The 19,912-nt window shown below is 43.9% G+C and overlaps 1 protein-coding gene across 2 annotated transcripts in view; it reads left to right on the top strand.

The window, feature by feature from the left end:
- The window catches only part of RAD51C (RAD51 paralog C), a 609,255-nt gene extending 593,299 nt beyond the window's left edge, over window positions 1-15,956 (top strand). The window contains exon 9 of one of the 2 annotated variants that reach the window (XM_069615161.1): window positions 15,594-15,956. In XM_069615161.1, coding sequence (XP_069471262.1) covers window positions 15,594-15,698 — 105 coding nt within the window. In that variant the 3' untranslated portion in view covers window positions 15,699-15,956. Of the gene's footprint in view, window positions 1-8,388; window positions 8,653-15,593 lie in introns of those variants that run through there. The other variant, XM_069615160.1, reaches the window with a different exon arrangement.
- Window positions 15,957-19,912: the final 3,956 nt, after the last annotated feature.

Genomic DNA, 19,912 nt, shown 5'->3' with positions numbered 1-19,912 from the left:
ATTGTCCACAAGGCTTTCTGGGGCCTGGGTCCAAAATACCTTCAGCTATCCCTCCGCAAATACCTCCCCTCGTAAGCTCCTCTACCTCCAACTCACTCAGGGTCAGTCGTCTTTCTAAGAAACGAGCTGGGGGTAGATCTCTCTCTTGGGCTGGGGCCTCCCTCTGGGACAGCCTCCCTGCCACTCTAAAACTTGAGGAGAACCATCTCCGGTTCCGGAAGAACCTCAAGACCTTCCGCTTTTCTTCTGTCTTCGCTCCCCCTCTCCCCTGCTGATCTGTTCCCTTTTGGCACCGTGCACCTGGCCACCCTCTGTCTTTTGGGCCCAGGTACCTGCTCATCCTGCCACCCTCCCGAACTGCCTCCGGGCCACCACTTGCACTGGGGTCTGTATCTGTACCCATACAGCACCCCCTTTTTCTTCCTGCACTTATCAGACCTACCCTGTCTGCTGCCTTAAACCTAGCACTTGCAAATTGCTGGCTGCATTACCACTGTTTGTTGCCTTTATTATTTATTTATTGTTATTTATCTGTTTCTCCTCTGCTTCGTACTTGCCACCTCTCCCCCTTCCATGCATTTTGCCCATCTCCCATGCACTTGCGCGTTTTCATCGTCTTTGGGCCTAGTAAGATCGCTGCTTTGTTCTCCCCTGTTCCTCTCCCTTGCCGGGCTCTGAAACACTTGTGTACGAGCGCGATAGAAATAAAATATCAATCAATATAGTGAAATGGGGCTCGATACCATACTATCAAATAAACAGTAACACATGATGTTCTGTCTCTGTAAAAGCTACCTGCCTGGAAATCTGCTGTTTTGGATCATTTCTTCTTCTTTTCGGTTTAAGAATTTTGTGAGGAATTGTGGTAGGTTTTACCTTCCCTTGGGAACTAAATGTAGTTCTTATGAAGTGACAGTGCTTGCCTACGAACCCATAGACCATGTTAGTCAGATGTTCATAACCTGCATGTTGGCTTTCCTCATAGTGATCACATGGTCCAGGAGAACGAGTGAGCTGCTGGCTAAGCCTGTTTACGCTTTTAGTTTGCTCATCTACCCATGGATCAATGGCACTGAACGGGTTAAGGACCCATTTTTATGCATGGCGAAGAGGTGTTAGAGTTTATGGAAACTGTGGATCGCAGCGCTATTGTTTTGTTTTATCAGAATGATTGTGGAGGCGCCTTCTGTTACTAGCCTGCTGCCTGTATAAGGATCTCAGAAGGACAAAACTCCCGCTGTCAAAGTGTTGTGGATGCTAGTTTTGGTGACTGAGATCCAATCGTTATACCTTAGCGCTGGCAAAGTAACTTGATATTTAATAAATGTAAATTTCCACACTTGTTAAGTGTGCAATTTTCTTTGCTTTTTATTTCTTCTACCATGCTCCAAACAATGATTGTCACTTGTGTGACATACAATCTACTTTGTCTGAGCTTCCATAGGTTTGTAAGAAAGTAACATGCTTTCGGTTTTACTAGTGCCGACACATACTTCAACCTTAAGGTTTTTCTCAAGGCTGTTCATAGTGGTGATATACGTGACATTGTGCCAAGTGAGTGGTGATAGATAACATGGGGTGACATTGGATTTACCAAAATCTGTTGGTACAGCAAAAGCGAGACCATGGCATACAAAGTCTATATAAAAATACATATTCGGTCTGTGGCAGGTGCCCAGTATGTGCAGAATTCACATGACATTGAATTATTTTTGCATAGTCATTCACACATTGATGTTGAGGGCGAGGGTTAATGCAGTACAATCATATTGCTGTAAGTTGTTGTTTGACCAGAATATTAGCATACATTTATATTCGCAATGCAGATCAAGCAAACAATTATGCAAGTGTTAATCAATTGACATGTTGAGTAATGAGCAAGAACAAGGGCATGGCACCTTGGTGATTGCGGTGAGGAGAATAAGCAGAAAAGAAAAGGGAAATGCTGTTAGCATTTGTTATGGTGATGTTAATCTGGTGCTCTGCTAAAAATGCTGGGGCACGCTTACCAATAACGTTGGATGCGTGGTCCTGGTTGGTAATGGTAGTTGTCAATGGAATATGGTTTACTGGTTAGTACCTGCGGGAATAATTGGACGTTTAAATGGTTTAATGATAGTTGGACAGAATTGGTTTGTGAGCTATTGGTTCTGCTAGTAGGCTGCTGGTGGGTGAAAAAGAATGGTCTGTTGAGTGAGTGCTTAATGAATGGGAAGTGCTTGGCAATGGGGCCGTTGCGGCTGGCTTAGAGGGGCTCCCCCGAGAAATCAAGTGTGTATGTGATGTTGGTGGTATGTCTGGTGATGGTCCTCATTCGTTCCATGGGGTCGTTAGTGTGCCTGTGGGTGAGTAGTAAGGTGAGCGTGTGTGGCTCCTGGTGGTTGTCTAGACCCAGCGTTCTGGTGGCCAGTTGGCGTGCTTTGCGTGAGAAGTTTCATGTGCGGGATGTTGTGTTGGTGGACGCTCTGTAAGCGCTTCTAAATGTCGCCCGAATGTTCCATTGTGAGTAATAATCATATGGTTGTGGCGTGGCGTCAATCCTGTTAAGTATCGCTTGAGGTGAATCATTACATTTTCTTAGAGTTCTCTGTTACCGTGGTGGTAGTGTATGCATAGCCTGCTAGATAGCATTGCGAGATTGATAAGGTTTGCTGAAGGCATAAGTTATGTGTCTAAGTAGTGCTTCCCTTATTTCTGGGTCCTGAAATAGTGACAGGAATGGCTGTGAGTGATAATGGCGGTTTTTTTAAAAGATTTATAGGCGGAGGGCCCAGGATTCTATGTCAAGACCGGAGGCTCCCATTATGCTTCTCTTTCTTTATTTACATATTTAAAGAAAGGCTCAGCAGCAAGGTATTTTTGTGCACCAAGTGTCGTATGAGTAAACATAGAAAAAGGGGGGTGCACTAAATATACAATATAACAAGTAAACATAATATAACAGTAGTATTTCCAGAGTTCTGAATGAAACAAACTCCATTTCCCAGAGTTCCCTAGTGTCACCAAAGAAACATCAACATGTCCTCCAATGGGTGTCCTGATCCCTTCATAAACAGTCCTAAACATGATGCGACTTCCTCTTTCTTTGCTGCTCACAGCAAGAGATAAGTACCTTCATGTTTACCACTGTTTGACATGTTATTTCATTTTCATAGTAATTGACATTGCTATATATGTTTAATTGTTATTAAGAGTGCACTCTGCCTCAAATTGAATTGATTTCCTTTTAATCATTACCTTCGTTATTAACTCCGACGCCAGCTGCCTTCTGCTGGCGTCGGAGACTGCGTGATTCGAAGCTTCGCTTCGTGCTAATACAATTTATCAACTATTTCTTCCGCTTCACAAGCGGACCTCTCGGCGGGCTCGCGTCGGCTTCCCCGACCCATCGGTACTCTCCTCGGGCACGGGGAGGCCGGCGCGGCATTACTACAGCCCGCAACGCCGCCCACTAACCACCAGGGGAGCTCCTGCTCTTCCTGGTCCTTTCCTCTGTATTCCGGCGCTCGAGTGCGCATGACCGTTAAGTTATAACGGTCTTTGCGAACTCGAGCGCCGGAATCTCTCCTCAGGCGACAGCAAATACACACTTTATTTCATCGCGGATCAACAAGAATTCGCACACGAGTGCTTGAATATATATTTAAATACATAATCTACATAAATTAAAAAAAAAAAAAAAGAGGAGAGAAAATCTCCCGTTCAGCATTCTCTAAAGACTATAACACTAAGCTGAACTGATTTTACTGGGCAGTGAGAGAAGGCGTTCTAAAACCCAGAAGACGACCAAAAAAAAAAAAAAGTGAGTAAGGTGCTTTAAACTTTATTATGGCAGCGCAGTACTCACCTCAATCAGATCAGGCCTGGTCTGAGACTGAGGAAGATCACTGCTATATAGATGAGGTGGCGATGGCTAACAGCTTACAAAAGGTACTGGGATCCTCTGTGGAGACCAGTATTAGAAAAGCAGTAACAGACATGCTCTTTCCCATTCAACAACGCCTAGAAACTATGGAAGAGCATTTAAGAGGGACCTCCCCTCCTGGGAGGAAGAGAACGCAAAAGAGGAAGCACCTTACGGAAGGGGGATGTATACCGGCTCGCAAGAGCAGAAGCTCTACGACCCCCCGAGCCAGCCAACAGATGCCACAGCTGCCGTTTCGGACGCCTTCTCCAGGCTGAAACAAGCCTTTATGAACAGGAAGGTAACCTCTTCCCATGAACCCTCTTACCCAGAGGAAGAAATGAGGGAAAATGTACCCTCAAGCCCGGAGAGATATGGACAGGGCACAGAGGACGACCAAAACAAGAGCGTCTACGACGCTGATCCTTCTCAATCCTCATCTGAAGAGGAAATTCAAATAGAGGGTTCAAAGCCCTCAGGTTCTGGGACTGCGGCAGACCCCATCCCCAAGAACACAACCGGAAACAAGCCTCCTGCAGAGGGGATGTTCATTCCGGAAGACCTTATGCACCCCAGATTCACAGACTGGGAACCGTCTTCAAAGACATCAAAATACATTCATTTCAGACTACGTAAGCCACTGGATAAAGAAGTCAGAGCTAGACTTCGAGCGGAATGTCCACGTCCAGATATTGCGGACAAAGTGGCTCTAACACCAGAGCTAGATTCAAAGATGATTACCTTCCTAGGTAAAAACGTAAAAGACCCAAGGAAAGGCATAGACCGTGCCTGGAAGTCCTGTCAGGACAAAGTACTAGACGTGGCGGGGCCACTAGCCAAGATTTCAGATCTAGCGGAAGAAGCAATAAACTCTTCTAATCCCATTGACACGGTAATACTCTCTGGTTGGGTTCAACGGGCAATTTGCCTGTTAGGTAACGCCAGTTGTGCTATTTCGACAGAACGCCGAAAAGGCATCCTATATAAAATAGACGCCAAACTGAGCGAACTGGCAGACACAGAGTCGGGTCCAACAGCACAAGGCCTGCTTTTTGGAGATCCTTTTATGAAGGAAATGGCGAAATTCGTGGGAACATTTACAGCATTGGACAAAGCACAGGCCTCCATAAAAAGAATCTTCGTGTCCAAGGTTTTCACCAGGGCCGGACGAGGCAGAGGTCGCTCCTCCGGCCGTTACTTTTTCGACAAAAGATCTCAACACTCCAGAGGCCAGCATAACTCCTGGCAAGAGCGCTCCGACACTTTCTTTCCCTCAAGAGGTCGTGGAAGAGGGCGCCCCTGGAGAAGAGCGGCCAGATACCCAGCCCAACAACAATCTACAGGTCAGTGTACTTATAGCAGCGCCAGCGCCACTGACTCCTATAGGTGGGAGGTTAATGATGTTTATAAATGCTTGGGATACCTTATCAGGAGACGCCTGGGTCAGGGACACAGCTCGGGGCCTGCGCCTAGAGTTTTTCGAGCAGCCCATCCAGACATGTCGCCCTACTCCAATAGTAATGTCTCAGACAGATCAAATCGCCTTAGACAGCGAAATACACAATCTTTGTCTGAAGAGAGCAATTCGCCCCTGTCAAAGCCAGGGAGGGTTTTTCAGTCCCATATTCCTAGTTCGCAGGAAAGAAAAAGTACGACCAGTCATAAACCTCAAAGCTCTCAACGAATACATCATTTACCGCCATTTCAAAATGGAAGGTATACATATGCTCAGAGATCTTCTCAGACCGGACGATTGGCTCATGCGTCTAGACCTGAAAGACGCCTACTTAACAATACCAATTCATCAGGCACATATAAATTACCTGAGATTTTCCTGGAAAAATCGAGATTGGGAGTTCACAAGCCTACCTTTCGGGCTCTCTTCAGCGCCTTGGGTTTTCACCAAGCTTCTAAGGCCTGTAGTAGCTCATCTAAGAGAGCAAGGTGTTCGTCTTATTATTTATCTAGACGACATCATTTTCATGGCACAGTCGCAAGAACTAGTTCAGAAACAGACCAAACTAGCCATAAACTTGCTACACAGTCTCGGTTTCCTTATAAATTGGGAAAAGTCAGTTCTTCTTCCATCCAAGAGCATGGAATTTCTGGGCTTTGTTGTGGACACCCAGAATTGTCAGCTCCGACTCCCATCAGCCAAGATCCATTCTACCAAAAGGGAGATACGCAGGATCTTGCAGAAGGACCTGTTCTCTCTTCGAGAACTGGCAAGAGTGATAGGGTTACTATCCTCCTCCATTCAGGCGATATTTCCCGGCCCTCTTCACTATCGCGAATTGCAAAGACTGAAAGGCCAACACTTAAGACACAGTCTTTCATACTCTCAACTCCTAACATTATCTCCTCAAGCGAGGACAGAACTCAACTGGTGGCTCACTCACATGGAGGCCTGGAACGGCAGAGCCATTTTCGGATCTGCTCCAGATATCATCATCGAGTCAGACGCCAGCCGCTCCGGATGGGGAGCGAGATGCGGCTCCATAGCCACAGGAGGGACCTGGTCTTATCAAGAGCTAGACCTGCATATCAACTGCCTAGAACTTCTGGCAGGTTCCTTTGCAGTACGCTCCTTTGCCAGAGGCAGAGCGAGTTGCTGTATCTTGCTAAAAATGGACAACATTTCCGCGGTAAAATACATCAACCATCTAGGTGGCACCAAATCAAGACCTCTAGCAGAATTAGCCAAGGACTTCTGGCACTTCTGTCTGGCACATCGAATCTCAGTTACAGGAGAATACCTTCCCGGCCTATCAAATGTGGTAGCGGACTGGTACTCCCGCCACTCCACAGACTACAGCGACTGGAAGCTCGACAGAGGAGTCTTCCTCCGCCTCCAGGAGATTTGGGGCCCAATGTCCATAGATCTTTTCGCCTCCAGACTCAATACACAGCTACCAATGTTTTACAGCTGGAGACCGGATCCAGCAGCAACAGCAACAGACGCTTTTCTCCAACAATGGTCCCAAGGGGTACTCTATGCCTTTCCCCCATTCACCATGATAGCGAGGACCCTGGCGAAGGCCCGTCTGGAACATTCAGACTTAGTCCTCATAGCACCGGTCTGGACATCTCAGACCTGGTATCCAGTTCTTCTGGAACTTTCCTCGGATTTTCCAATCCTACTACCCCAATTTCCGGATCTTCTTCTAGATCCTTCGGGGCAGAGGCATCCCCTTCTTAACGGTTCTCTGACCCTGGCAGCATGGAGGATTTCAGATCAAGATGGAGAACTCCAGGCATGTCACGCAGGGCGATCAGTCTCATCGGGGAAAGCTGGGCTCCTACCACCCTTAAGAGATATTCCAACTCTTGGGGCGCCTGGAGCACCTGGTGCCGGAGAAAAGGCTTACACCCAATTTCAGCACCTGTAGAGGAAATCTTGAATTTCTTAGCATCTCTAGTAGAAAGAGGGCTCGCCTACAGGACAGTGAACGCATATCGTTCAGCGATCTCAGCTGGTCACGACCTCATTGAAGGAATACCAGCTGGTGAACAACACCTCGTCTGCAGATTATTAAAAGGAGTCAGACTTACAGTCCCGCCCCTTTCCCGCTATGACAAACTTTGGGACGTTAACAAAGTATTGAATCTTTTCCTTTCATGGCATCATAATGAGGAGCTATCACGTACAGCCCTCTCGGGCAAGCTTACTACTTTACTCTGCTTAGTCTCCTGCAGGAGAGTCTCTGATGTCAGAGCCCTTGACCTAGCGGGCAGAACTTTTTCTCCTGACGGTATTGTATTTCACATACACAGAAGGACGAAATGTAACTCTAGGGTAATTTCTTACCCCGCCTTCAAGGACCAGCCTAAACTTTGTCTGGTGAAATGCCTGAAAGTTTATGAAGAAAAGACAGCCCCCCTTAGGGCCTCCCCCAACGGGCAACTACTGATAGCTCTGCGTAAACCACACAAACCGGTTTCCGCTCCCACTTTAGCGCGCTGGGTGCGCTGGACACTAACTCAAGCCGGGATAGATACCCAGCACTTCGGAGCTCACTCTGTGAGAGGAGCTATGGCCTCCAAAGCCTTTCAGGCCGGAGTTCGACTAGAAGACATCATGAGAATGGCAGACTGGGCAAGCGTATCAGTATTTAAACAATTCTACTTGAAACCAGTAGATCAACCGGCATCTATTGTGGTGAGTAAGCTTTAAACAAGCATAATGGGAGCCTCCGGTCTTGACATAGAATAAAGATTTTCCATAATAACTTACTAGAAAGTCTTGATTCTATTAAAGACACGGAGGCGAGCATTATCCCACCCAAAGAGAAAATAATACTGTACCTCTCTCCTAATTGTGACAATGTATTGTTATAAGTTACTAAAACTCACAAAAGAAATGATTGCATTTTATAAGAAATAAATAAATAAATAACCTAATGACATTTTCTCCCACCCCGATAAGGGAACTAGGGTGGTTATATACATGAAGTAATTTTACTTTCAATCTCCTTTTTCGACAGCGCCTGCCGACAAATCCGCTTGATCAGCTGTTCAACAGATCTACCAACTACAAGTACTACCTTATTATGGACAGCCAAGTTCGCAGCTTCGAAAGAGGAAGTCGCATCATGTTTAGGACTGTTTATGAAGGGATCAGGACACCCATTGGAGGACTAAGTCACATGTTGATGTTTCTTTGGTGACACTAGGGAACTCTGGGAAATGGAGTTTGTTTCATTCAGAACTCTGGAAATACTACTGTTATATTATGTTTACTTGGTATATTGTATATTTAGTGCACCCCCCTTTTTCTATGTTTACTCATACGACACTTGGTGCACAAAAATACCTTGCTGCTGAGCCTTTCTTTAAATATGTAAATAAAGAAAGAGAAGCATAATGCTCGCCTCCGTGTCTTTAATAGAATCAAGACTTTCTAGTAAGTTATTATGGAAAATCTTTATTCCTACCTATTCCCAGATGGGTGTTGTTGTTGTCAGTGATCAGCTGTGTGAAGCGATCCTGCGAGACTAGCATTACTCTAAGAAGAGTCAAGTGCCCTGTGATTGGCCCTTGCGTAAACTACCTGTGATTGGTCATCTTACAATACGTAAAGTATTGGCCTATATAATCTGGAATCATGCCAGCCTCGTTCTTGTAAGATAAAGTGCATTGAGCTGTGGTAACTGAATGCTGCCAATGGCAAAGGGCTGTGTTTGGAGATAGTAGAAGTCCATGCTTGTACGATAATCAGTGCGTTGCATGCCTGAACAGTTCAGGTCTAATGTCGAGCCTGCATTTCAGAAATGTTCATAAATAGTTTAGGGAAAGGCTATAGTTAAACATTGAGTCCATATCGCAATGTGCTGCATTAGTAGAAGGTTGGTGTGGTGGAGAAAGTGCGTATGACGAAGGTCATACTCACCTGAAAAATGTCTGTGTTCCTGTGTAATGCATGAATATGGTTTGAATATATGCAAATGCTTATATAAGTTGAAGTCTATTGCCGGGGTGGCATATCAGACTTTCTCGTAGATGGTTCTGAGCAATATGCTGCGGTTAGTCATAATGGCAAAACAGCAAGTTGGCTGTAACGAGAGATGGTTGCAATGTGAGGGACTTGGGTGTGTGACGAGGTCACATAACCCTGAATCTAATCAGCGGTCCAGTGTGCTCTAGTGTGATGCCTATCTGTTGCTAATGATAACTGACTGCATTGGCAACGCGAGTGAAGTTTAGTAAAAGCAAGTGACTAGTAGGGAGAAATGAGCCTGGACATGTTTGTCTATCTCAGTGTATTGTTGAAGAAAGGGAAATATCCTGGCCCATTAGTGGGCGATATCAGTGGTTGGGACAACTGCCCTAGAAAATGCTATGGGTAAGGGCCCGCGGTTGGTAAATATTCTGACCGTAGGCACCTGTGGTGTAGTCTCCAGTACATAAAGCACATTTTAACAGGGCAGTGTAAGTGCTCAAGGGAAGGCACATAAATGCTAAATTGTTCGTTACCCCATAAGTGTAATACATGTATCATAAAAATACATTCAATTCATGCTCTGTGTTGAGGACCAGGAGTACATTACTGTATTTGCAGATGAGCTTCGCTTCCCTTTGGCGCAGTCTTAGCTCTCGATCTCCTCCTCTTGGTTCAGTCCTGATGGTTTCCAGACCGACGAATCTGATGTCTTCCTTCCGTTCCAGTTGATGTTTTTTTTGCCAGTGTTGTGCCATGGGGAATTTGGCCTCCTGTGATTTGAGTGATCCCAGATGTTCCCATATCCTGATTCGCAGTTCTCTTATAGTGCTGCCTATATAATTAGTTTGCATGTGCATATAATCACATAAATCACATATTTGCATTTACAGTTCAGAAAGTCAGTGATTTTGTGGTTCTGGTTATCCTGAAAGGTGAGTGTCTTGGTGTCAAGGGCATGCTTGCACATTGAACATGTACCGCATTTAAAAAAGCCTTTAGGTTTAGCTAATGTTAGTCAATTGTCTTTCATTGGTTCCTCAGTTGTCATGTATGATGGACTGAGTATGGTCCTTAGTGTTCGAGCTTTGCTGTAAACCATCGGGGATCTTTCTGCTATCCATGTTTTGATGTCCTTGTTAATCAGGAGTAAGTGCTAATGTTTTGCCAGCATCTTCTGAATTCTGTGGCTGTCTTGTTGGTATTCTGTGGCATCTCTAAGTATACTGTTGGTGTTATCCACCCTCTCTTGGCTTGAGAAGGGTTTTTCTTGAGGTGTCTGGCTTTCTTGACCGCAGTTGTTATTGCCTCTTGTTTATATCCTCTTTGAGTAAAGCGCTCATTGAGCAATTCACATTCAGCTGTGAATGCTGCCTTGTAGTTGCAGTTTCTTCTTGCTCTAATATATTCTCCCTTAGGAATGTTGCTGATGATTGTCGATGCAGCTTGAGTCATGTAAGACCAAGTTTACTTGCGTTGGTTTCCTGTAGGTACTGGTTAGGATTTCTCCTTGGTTGACTGTGATGGTGAGATCCAAGAATTCCATTTGGTTTGCACTGTGTTCTCCTGTGAACTCAATACCAAACCTGTTCTTATTCAGTTACTCCTTGAATTTTGTAAGTTTTTGCTCTGTTCCTAACCAAATCATTAGCACGCAGTCAATAAATCTGTGCCACCTGTGTTTAGACACTCTGAAATCTGTGTTGGCAAATATATGTACTCGTTAAAAATGGTTCATGAATAGGTTGGCTAGCGATGGTGCGTAGACTGCACCCATTGCTATACCCTTGATTTGACGATAGAAAGTCCCATCAAATAGGAAGATGGTGTTGAGTGTGAATTCTAGGAATTCCTTGGTCATTTCATTGTGAGAGTAATGGGATGCCAATGTTTTGTGAAATGTGAAGTCCACAGCCTTCAGTGCCAAAGTATGTTCAAGTGACGTGTAAAGGGCTTTTACGTCCAGCGTCACGAGTAGATAATCTTGTTTCCATTTTATTTCCTCCAATATCTTTAGAGTGTGCATACTGTATCTAATATATGTAGGTATTTTGATTACCTCTGGACCCAGCAAATTATTGATGTATTTAGCAAATGACTCAGTAATCCAGCCTATTGCGCTAAGTATTGGTCTGCCCTCAGGGATTGTCATATTTCTTGTGTACCTTCAGTATAAAGTATATTGTTGGTACACGTGGGAGTTTAGGTTTTAGATACTCGCGTTCATCATCTGTGATCATGCCTCTCTGGTGCCATTTGGTGATTAGTTCCATTGCTTGTATTATTGCTAACCTTCTACTAATACAGCACATTGTGATAAGGAACCAAAGCTCAGCTATAGCCTTTTCCTAAACTATTTATGAACATTTCTGAAATGCCAGCTCGACATTAGACCTGAACTGTTCATGCACGCAACGCACTGATTAGCGTACACGCATGGACTTCTACTATCTCCGAACACAGCCCTTTGCCATTGACAGCATTCAGTTACCACAGCTCAATGCACTTTATCTTGCAAGAACGAGGCTGGCATGATTCCAGATAATATAGGTCAATACTTTACGTATTGTAAGCTGACCAATCACGGGTAGTTTACGCAAGGGCCAATCACAGGGCACTTGACTCTTCTTAGAGGAGCAATGCTAGTCTCGCGTGATCGCTTCACACAGCTGATCACCACGAGACCACTGACGACAACAGCAATCCGGAAATAGGTAAGGATCCTCGGCCCTCCGCCTATAAATCTTTTAATAAACTGCCATTACCACTCACGGCCATTCCAGTCATCATTTCAGGACCTAGAATTAAGCACTAGTTAGACACAACTTGTGCCTTCAGCAAACCTTATCAATCTCACAATACTATCCAGCAGGCTCCGCATTTCACTACCATCACGATAACAGAGAATTAACTCCTAAGAAAATTGAATTAATCAAGCGATACTTAACAGGATTGACGCCACGCCACAACCATTTGATTGTTACTCACAATGGAGCATTCTGGCGACATTTAGAAGTGCTTACAGAGCGTCCACCAACACAACATCCCGCATGTGAAGCTTCTCACCCAAAGCACGCCAACTGTCCACCAGACTCCTGGGTCCAGACAACCACCTGGAGCCACACACGCTCACTTTACTACTCACCCACAGGCACACTAATGACCCCACGGAACGAATGATGACCCTCCCCAGACATACCACCAACATCACATACACAACACTTGATTTCTCAGGGGAGCCCTCCAAGCCAGCTGCAACAGCCCCATCACCATGCACTTCCCATTCATTAAGCACTCACTCCACAGACCATTCTTTTTCACCCACCAGCAGCCTACTAGCGGAACCAAAAGCTCACGGACCAATTCTGTCCAACTACCATTACACCTTTTAAACTTTCAATTATTCCCGCAGGTACTATCCAGTACACCAGATTCCTTTGACAACTACCATTAACAACCGGGACCACGCATCCAACGTTATTGGTAAGCGTGCCCCAGCATTTTTAGAAGAGCACCAGATTAACAGCACCATAACAAATGCTAACAGCATTTACCTTTTCTTCTCTCCCTATTCTCCCCACTGCAATCACCAAGGTGCCATGCCCTGCTCTTGCTCATTACTCAACCATGTCAATTGATTAATACTTGCATAATGGTTTGGGGCAATGTGAATATAAATGTATGCTAATATTCTGGTCAAACAACAACTTACAGCAATATGATTAACCCTCGCCCTCAACATCAATGTGTGAATGACTATGCAAAAATAATTCAATGTCATATGAACACTGCACATACCGGGCACCTGTCACAGACCTAATATGTATTTTTATATATAATATGTACACCATGGTCTCGCTTTTTGTATCAACAAATTTTTGTAAATCCAATGACCCCCCCATGTTATCTATCACCACTCTCTTGGCACAATGTCATGTATATCACCAGTATGAACAGCCTTCAGAAAAACCTTAAGGTTGAAGTATGTGTCGGCACTGGTAAAACCGAAAGCATGTTACTTTCTTACAAACCTATGGAAGCTCAGACAAAGTAGATTGTAGTCCCACAAGTGGCAACCATTGTTTGGAGCACAGTACAAGAAATAAAAAGCAATGAATATTGCAAAGACTTAACAAGTGTGGAAATTTACATTTATTAAACATCAATTATCAATTTGCCACAGCCAAGGTATAACGATTGGATCTTTCACCAAAACTAGCACCCATTTTTATGCACTTTCACAAGGCCAGATTAGTCATAAGTGTACACCTTTCCTTTCTCTCAAAAGTAATCTTCTGCTGTACATCTATCGTCTTTTTCTCAGAATCTAAATTCGCCAGCATAGCAGTCTCTTCAGACTTTTTGTGAAATGGGTACTGAGGTATTACGTAGATGAGACACGATGCATACTTTTCTAAGCAACCTTTCGTGTAATATGTAAAGCCTGGCTAGTCGGTCCGGCTTTAAAAACAAACAATGGTCAGATGTGCTGTATCATGAATTCCTGTTTGCTATCAAAATAATAACTGTTTGTCGAAGGAGATGCGAAAAGGGCTGCTATGTGTCTGACATAGAAGTTGTAAAGTGGAGAGGGCAAAATAACCCCTGTGCAGAGCCAGTACATTTCTTGTTAGCATAAACAATATGAAACAGTAGTAGCATAAATACTCCCGGCCCCTGTTAAAGATAGGCAGAGGAGGGGTTGGGAAAGAGTTGAAGGAACAGTGGATAAAGGGTAGGATATTTTTGGTCATGATCTGGTTCAATGCCCAAATTATCAGTTTTGGGATGGTTAAGCTTAAATTGATTAGCCCCTTTGGGCAGCGACTGCTGTTGGATATGCACTGAATCCAATTGTATTCTTTAAGTTAAGCATGGGCTGAGTGGCTTCCACATAATTGCATAAAAATGGTCCTTTAAAATGTATCCAAGTTAATGGTTTGGACAAGTTGCAGGAGGGAGTTGGATCAAAGCTCTATGGCGTACCTGTTATCGAAAATGTAGGCCTTGAGATGCAGATACTTTGTTAGAAACAATACGAACCATGCCAGATGTTATGACCTGTTCCTGCTATGGGTAGCTAGTTAATCTGAAGACTACTCAAAACAAATACATTTACGCAAAAACGTTCATCAACTCTGTCTTCCATCAGAAAGCAGGGGACACCTCCTATACATGAGATTTATTAGCTAGGATTTTATACATAGAAAGATTACATATGTTCAATTAGGTCACTGAACCTTTAGCGATTGGTGGTATAATGCAATTTTGACCAGTGTGTGAAAATGTATTGCTGGTATTGGCACGCAACATTTAGTTTGCTCCTTCTGGTCATCGAGTGATAGCGGAGCTTATTAGTCATCCAGGGATAGTGGGAGACTTGTGCCACATTGCTGAGAGGTGCTACAAGATTATTACTTAACTCATGTGACTGCAGGATTAGTCAGGAGTTTAGGGAATACAGCTTTCAAATGTATTCCAAGATCCTTAAGATTTCCATTTTTTATGGTCCTAATAATTCTGGATTCCTGGTGTCGTAAGATTTTTGTTGACCTACTCTGGTGTGAGTGCCATCAAATAGGTAAAATATGTCCGCAATAAGTGGGTTATCTGTTAATATTTCAGGGGTTAAAGATACATTGATATAAGTGTTTTGGGACGTAATGCCATGGTCCACCCCGGTAGCATGAACAGCCCCACATAAATGCATTAGAAAAGGGTGCAACCTAAGGACCACATCTGTGGCTGCATCCCTGGCCCGCCCAGTCTTTTTTATAGCAATTTGTAATCCACAAGAATTGATCGTTTGATGTATAATAAACTGCATTTTAATTGCAGCGCTATACCGTCCCCTACAGCTTCACAAGACATAAACAAATAGTTCGTATATCCAATATAAAAAATAGCGAATAGCAACAGCAATCTAAACTGAATGGCATAGGATTTGGGAGTTACCTGCCAAGCCCATACAAATCTAACCTTTTCTAGCACATTGAGCTTGTATCTCTGTACTTGCATGCCATGTGCTCTTAGCGGCAAGCTGCACACGTTCTACGAATGTTTATACCTTCGCTTCTCTGCATCATAAAATAATGGCGGTGCAATACCTTTTAGTAGGCAAATGTCGCAGTTTGATGCAAATTGGTGCATCTGGTTCACAGATGGGTGGGTATACAAAGTTGTCATCTCATGAAACGAGTTGTAACTTAATGAAACCAACATTTTGCTCTTATTTTTCTTTCTGTTCTTCAGTCTCTGGGATTCCGAGATGCCCAACCTCCTGAGCCACACATTCTGTCAACCAGCACCAATTCAAATCCTCGCAAGCGTCCAAGGGTCGAAGAGGATCCACACTGATCCGATATTCATTCAGACTTTCTTATTCAAAAGTGATCGGCGGTTCATCCAGTTAACCTGGTACTACCTAATCTAAACACAAGCACAGAAGAGTGCTGGTTATTTGGTGTACTGGGCGTGTTACTAATTGAACAGTTTAATGCATAATTGTGTAAATGAGAAATATGCAACTGTGCAAAACAAACTTGAGAAAAAAAATGTCATGAATTTTTGTTTGCTTAAAATGGGCATAATGTAAATATTTTAAAATAACCTTTACTTTTAGGCTCCATTTCCTTTTTGTTCATGATCCCAAGTCGGTTCATTTCACAGACACAAGCAGATTGTTTCTTTACTGACCATACTTGTGCATGGATTTTGGGCGCTTTTACACCAACAAATATTGACATGGCTTTTTAGATACTGCTCTACTTTTACGGAATTTCTTTTCTTTTTTTTCTTTTCCCAATGTGATGTTCCTGCCTCTCTCTAAGGGAACATTGCTCAACCATGTGATGGTTATACAGAAGCCGGTGTATTGGTGTAAACTACCAAATCATTCCTAGGTTTAACTTCCCACACTTCCTAACGCGTATTCATTTTAACTCGGATAGTCTTGGTGGATTTACCTTTTCTCATGTGGAAAAATGCATTGTTGGTTACCACAGTCAGTGCGTCAACAATGGATCTGAAACAGGATTTGAGAATGTTAGCTGTCACGCCTTAGAAATGCCTCAAAATGGAGTAATGTGCATGAGTCAATGTTCCTACATGCTCGACATCATACAAAATTCAACAAATGAAACCCAATAATTTACCCCTAATTGAAATAGGTGGCTGGGTCTTCTGTTGCTGTCACAGTAGGCATAGTCGCCAACGTGTAAGGTTTTAATCAAGTAAAGCTTAGAGAACCCAAATGAAGTGGCTTGCTCATCATAGGTGGGGTATGAGACTGAGGTGAAGATGGCGTTGGCTGTTTGCATAACTCCTTAAAAATAGTTGTGCAGAATGTGTATCATCCACAACATGCTAAACCACCACTCTGTGAAGGGCAGGGGAAATGGGTAAAGCTGGTCGGACGTAGACAAATTTAATCTGGAAAGAGAATTCTAAACTTAGTGGACACGTTATTTTTCTTAAAATTGCTTTGTGAGCCAAAAGTAGTTGATGATATGAGCAGGAGTTTGTTGGCACATTGGATTTTTGCACCAAGGCTATATAGTACCAGGCAACGTGTTTGGAAATATTTTGCTGTTTCAGGGAGTTGTTGAAGCTTCTTGTTCTTTGTTCACCAACTCCTCAATTGCAAGTCCGATGCGCAGTTTGAAACCTTTTGGCATTTGTGTGTAGATGTGAGATTTGCTGTGATTTCTCAAAATATCACTTCAGTTAGTTTCTGGCCTAGAATAAGTCCAACGAAAATGTTTGGCGTTATGTTGGTTCCGTTTTAAAATCAAACGAAATTCAGGTTTTGATTCCTTTCATAGGAATACTGGAAATATTATGCACAGATGGAACAATGCATTAGCTTCCATAGTACCACAGTCATAAATGGTGCACAGTTTAATGGTTGGAAAATCAGAGCCCACTGTTGAGTTCATTCCCAAAGAAAGATAGTTTCAGTTTAAACTCCTTTGGGTGAAGGAATAGTATGCAGGCAATACAGGTCTGGAATGGCTGTGTTACCTACAGCTCCATATACCTGCTGGAAACAGGAAAGACCACGTTTTCACTGAAAACCCCCACACAATTCTAACTAATTTAAGAAATTGAAACTTGTTATAGGTTTTCAAAGTTAGGCACGGGCAGTCTTACAAAGTGGGCCCCTGCAATTTTCTATACATATTGATGTTCTTTTAGAAATATATTTAAGTGAAAGTTTTAAAAACACACAATTGCTTTGTAGTCTTAAAGTGTGTTTTGCAGCCTCCATGTAGTGTCAGGACCATGTAGTGAGTTTAGTACAGCTGCTAAAGTTTACTGGCTTGTTTAAAATGTGACACTGCAAAATATGTTCTCAAGGTTAAACAGTTGCATTGTCCAATGTTACCTCAGTACCCCTTGTGCTTCAAAATGGCTTTCGTCCTACAATGTCGCAAATATAAACTAAGTTACCTATTTTTGAATGGTGAAATGTCTGCGGTTGTCGATGTGCCCCATGCTAGATAATAGGTGCCATGAATTTGAGCTTAGACGCCCAAGATTTCCATTTTCCATGTCCCCTGTCCTCTACCATTGGGAGTTTTGAACAGTAGTGTCCAGCTGCTGTTAATGAGAGCTGGTACTGCAGGGTTGCCCTCTGGCCTTGTTGATGCTACTGCCTTGCTAGTTGTGTACTCGGTGTGCCGTAGCGTTCCATAAAACCTAGATCTATATTCAGACCTCTGCTTGTTCAGTGAAGCATCTTACTCTTCTATGTACTGAAAGGGGTATGAGAGTGTGCCTTGCAGACTCAATCTGCCTTACCCCTCTCTTCACTCCCTTTCTACACCCACCTGCCTTTACTCTCTTCTCTCGTTTGTCCCTCTGACGTCTCTCGCACTTTCTCTGCCTTGTCTCCACCCTTGGATGTTATTCCCCCAGCCTCCTTATTAACACTCTCCCCTCCACACTATTCCCTCCTCTGCACCAGTATTCCCCCATCTGTAATACTATTTCATCCTCTGCACTACAATTCCCTCCTCTGCCCTAGTACTCTACCCTCCACTCTACTGCCCGATGCTCCCCCACACTACTCCCTCCTCCACTCTACTCCTACCTCTGCCCTACTACTACCACTCCACCTACCCTTAACTCGGCCACTTCACCTTCGCTTGCACACACACTTCAAACACTCACTACTCTTTTCTTCTAACACTTGCCACGCTTTCACATGCACTCACTAGCCTCTCTTTTTGCAGAAATTGCCTCCACACTGGTTCCTTCCTAACTCCTCCTGGTCTTAGTAATTGTAATGGGTTATTTATAATGTGCTCAATACCCAGCGGTTTCTAAGCACGGACCCAGGGATCGAACCTGTGTTGCTTGGGTCTTCTTGCTTCCTAGACGAGCGCATTGCCCCTGAGCTGTCCTTCCAGTTTCTTAGTCTTGCCCCTTATCTCATTCAAACTCGCATCTTTTAAATTTCCTGTTCTCTTACACCCGCCCCCTCCAGGCTCCATTTGTTTTCTTGCCCTGGCCATCTGGCTCTTTCCTGCCTGGAACATGTTGAAGGAAGAAAAGGTAGCAAGTAGCGGGCTAGGCACCATCCACTTTCTCTGTGCTGTCCCACTGCAGAGTGTTACTAGCAGCCTGGGAAGTCTGCTGTTGTTGTCCTTGTTCGTGTTAGGGGGTCTTGTTCCTGGTGGTAAGTCCAATGGTTTTGAGGGTTTTGGGTCCCCCAAAACTACCTGATGGTGTAGGATACTGGATGGAGGCTGTGCATGTATGGTGGCACTGCGATGCTTCTCTGTTAACGGAGTAGGAGTTGTGCTGCTGCGTTCCTCTCTCCCCACTGGTCCTTCTCTACGGGTGGCGAAGTGAGGACACCAGGAGCTTGCTTGCCGGCATTCTAGTCCCAGTCTCAGATCTCATCTTACAGATAGTGTGACACTGGAGGGCTACTCTCAGCCAGTTCTCGCTCAAATCTTAGTTGTTGGCTCTGAAAGAGACAATGTTGAGCATTTTGGTTTAGAAGCATGGTGCGAGACAGTTCTACTGCTCAGATACAAACTTGCACAGGGGGACAGGAATTGGGGCCCTCTCAGCTGCCATAGTCTGCCTCCAGGATAGGATTGACTCCTGATTTAATCCTGGTTGGCCTCCCATCCCCATGTGAGAGGGGTTCCTGTGCCCTCTTGACAAGTCCAGGGTACTTTAAATTGTTAAGCATGATTTACAGTTAAGTACAATATTAAAGGCCTGAATCACTGAAGCATTTTATAATGGCAGAATCAATCCCATAGGAAAACGTTCTGTGAATCAAGCCCTTAGTAATTTACAGGTTTACTAGTCACCTCCGATACATTTTGTGAAAACGTACACATCATTTGCACAGTTAATAGATTTCCTTTTATTTTCTAAGAATAGTTTCTTATGGATTGCAGCATTCTCCCAAAAGCATCTTGGTGCTAGAGGCACACTCGTATAATGTGGATCAGAAAAGGAGCATGTTTAAGGAAGAAGCAACGTTTTTGTGAAATACGTGATCTTCAGTTGATATGAAATATCTGTGCAATGATTGCCCAAACGGCGGG

Source organism: Ambystoma mexicanum, chromosome 9, assembly GCF_040938575.1.
Source record: "Ambystoma mexicanum isolate Mex_15411 chromosome 9, UKY_AmexF1_1, whole genome shotgun sequence".
NCBI classification, from domain to species: Eukaryota; Metazoa; Chordata; class Amphibia; order Caudata; family Ambystomatidae; genus Ambystoma; species Ambystoma mexicanum.
The sequence above is the reverse complement of the archived record's forward strand: the minus strand, read 5'-3'. Positions and strand labels throughout refer to the sequence as shown.